The 2,100-nt window shown below is 43.3% G+C and overlaps 1 protein-coding gene across 1 annotated transcript; it reads left to right on the forward strand.

Moving 5' to 3' along the window:
* Positions 1–1,057: 1,057 nt before the first annotated feature.
* On the forward strand, positions 1,058–2,100 carry LOC123177395 (germin-like protein 8-11). Its single transcript, XM_044591167.1, has 2 exons — positions 1,058–1,238; positions 1,362–2,100. The coding sequence occupies exons 1-2, from the start codon at positions 1,118–1,120 to the stop codon at positions 1,928–1,930; spliced, it is 690 nt and encodes a 229-aa protein (XP_044447102.1). The 5' UTR covers positions 1,058–1,117; the 3' UTR covers positions 1,931–2,100.

Here is a 2,100-nt window from a genome sequence, read left to right on the forward strand (position 1 = left end):
ATCCGCTAGCTACCGTGTTGTCTTATGTTGCTGGATTTCATGACAAATCTGTTGGAAAATATATATTTTGTTTATATTAGTGGTCATAGTTTGAAAAGATAGATTGCATATATTTTATAATAACTTCTGGATAGAACAGGTTGATAAAAGTCCTTGCAAGATGTTAACTAGTCTTGCTAAGATCATATGAAAATTTCCTGCTCTCCATCATCATGGCCTCTGTGGCAGCTCTCCTTTTGGTTGGGCACTTCCTCCACTAATGCCGCTGCTTCCTCCTGAAAATACTCAACCACTTCGAGAGACATCTAACCAAGTAAATACCAGATTTGACGTGATGATAACGTACAGGGGCTGCTACATATAGCAGATGTATTAGGTGGATTCATGTGTGGATCGAGGCGCCTCGCTTTCTTCCTTCTTCACACACAATATGCCGTGTCGTCTTATGTTGCTGGGTTTCATGACAAATCTACAGGCAAATATATAATTTTATAGTTTGAAAACCTCGATTGCACACATTATTCTATATCAACTTCTGGAAAGAACAGGAGTAGTAGTCAGTTTATATCTCTTAAGAAGTCATGCAGGCACCCATGAATCAAGCCCACGCATGAGTACGTGACAATATTTGATGGCCTTACATGACTTGGCTTTTCTCAACTGCTCTTTAACTAACTTTTGTGCATACACACCAGACCACCAGTACAGATTCTGACCAAGTATGTGATACTGTATCTAATTAAAGTAGTGGAATTTCATTTGTTTATCTTGTCGCTGTTTCTTATCTTCAAAATAATTTCCTAAATGGCGACGGGTGGTGACTTTTCCTGGAACCAGCCCTGCATGCATTGTGGCGACTCAGGAGAGAGTTTCACATTGCTTCTTTGAAGGGAAAACGTGTCTTAAAGGAAGCCTGTAAAGTTATGCAAAATAGTTTAATCAGCAGCCGGAGACCATTTCAATCTGTTGATCGGTTGCACTTGACTTTGTCTATTACTCACGAGTTCTGCGCCTATATAAACACATGCATCCCCTGCATGTTCAAACCATCGTCACTCACGCCACAAACAGAAATAGGAAGACGAGAGAACAGAAGAGCCAAAGACACTAAAACGAAATGGCATCCTCCTCTTCCTTTCTCCTCCTTGCTGCACTTCTTGCGTTAGTCTCATGGCAGGCCACTGCTTCTGATCCTAGCCCACTCCAGGACTTTTGTGTCGCCGACATGAATTCACCAGGTACTATCCGTTTTGTCATCATGTTTTCACCAAATACATATGTTGAAATCTATTTCTGGTAATTATATGCGAGTCGAAACAATGTAAAATCTGAGATTACATGTACATCTCTTTTGCCCCCAGTCCGTGTCAATGGGTTTGTTTGCAAGAACCCGATGGAGGTCAATGCAGATGACTTCTTCAAGGCGGCCAACCTCGACAAGCCTAGGGTGCCCAACAAGGTTGGATCCAACGTCACTTTGATCAACGTCATGCAGATTGCTGGACTGAACACCCTCGGCATATCAATTGCGCGCATCGACTATGCTCCCTTGGGCCAAAACCCACCACATACGCACCCTCGCGCCACTGAGATCCTCACGGTGCTCGAGGGAACACTGTACGTTGGCTTTGTGACATCCAACCAGCCCGCCCCCAACAAAAACAAGTTCTTCTCCAAGGTGCTCAACAAAGGTGATGTGTTTGTCTTCCCCGTGGGGCTCATCCACTTCCAATTCAACCCCAACCCCCACCTGCCTGCTGTTGCAATTGCCGCGCTAAGCAGCCAGAACCCAGGGGCTATCACAATTGCCAATGCAGTGTTTGGGTCAGACCCACCAATATCAGATGATGTTCTTGCCAAGGCATTTCAGGTGGAAAAGAACACAATAGACTATCTCCAGGCTCAGTTCTGGGAGAACAACCACTACTAAGACAGACATTTGTTAATTACCCCGAAGACCAGTGCACAAGTGAAGGACATGGTTGAGTTCCTAGATATGCATCCTAATCTATAAAATAAATGGAGCATATGTCATTCCATTGTGTGTCTGTAATCAGTGAATGTTTTTCTACCTTCTGAATAATTGACAATATTATATTT

The sequence above is a fragment of the Triticum aestivum genome, unplaced genomic scaffold, assembly GCF_018294505.1.
Source record: "Triticum aestivum cultivar Chinese Spring unplaced genomic scaffold, IWGSC CS RefSeq v2.1 scaffold99798, whole genome shotgun sequence".
In the NCBI taxonomy this organism is placed as follows: Eukaryota; Viridiplantae; Streptophyta; class Magnoliopsida; order Poales; family Poaceae; genus Triticum; species Triticum aestivum.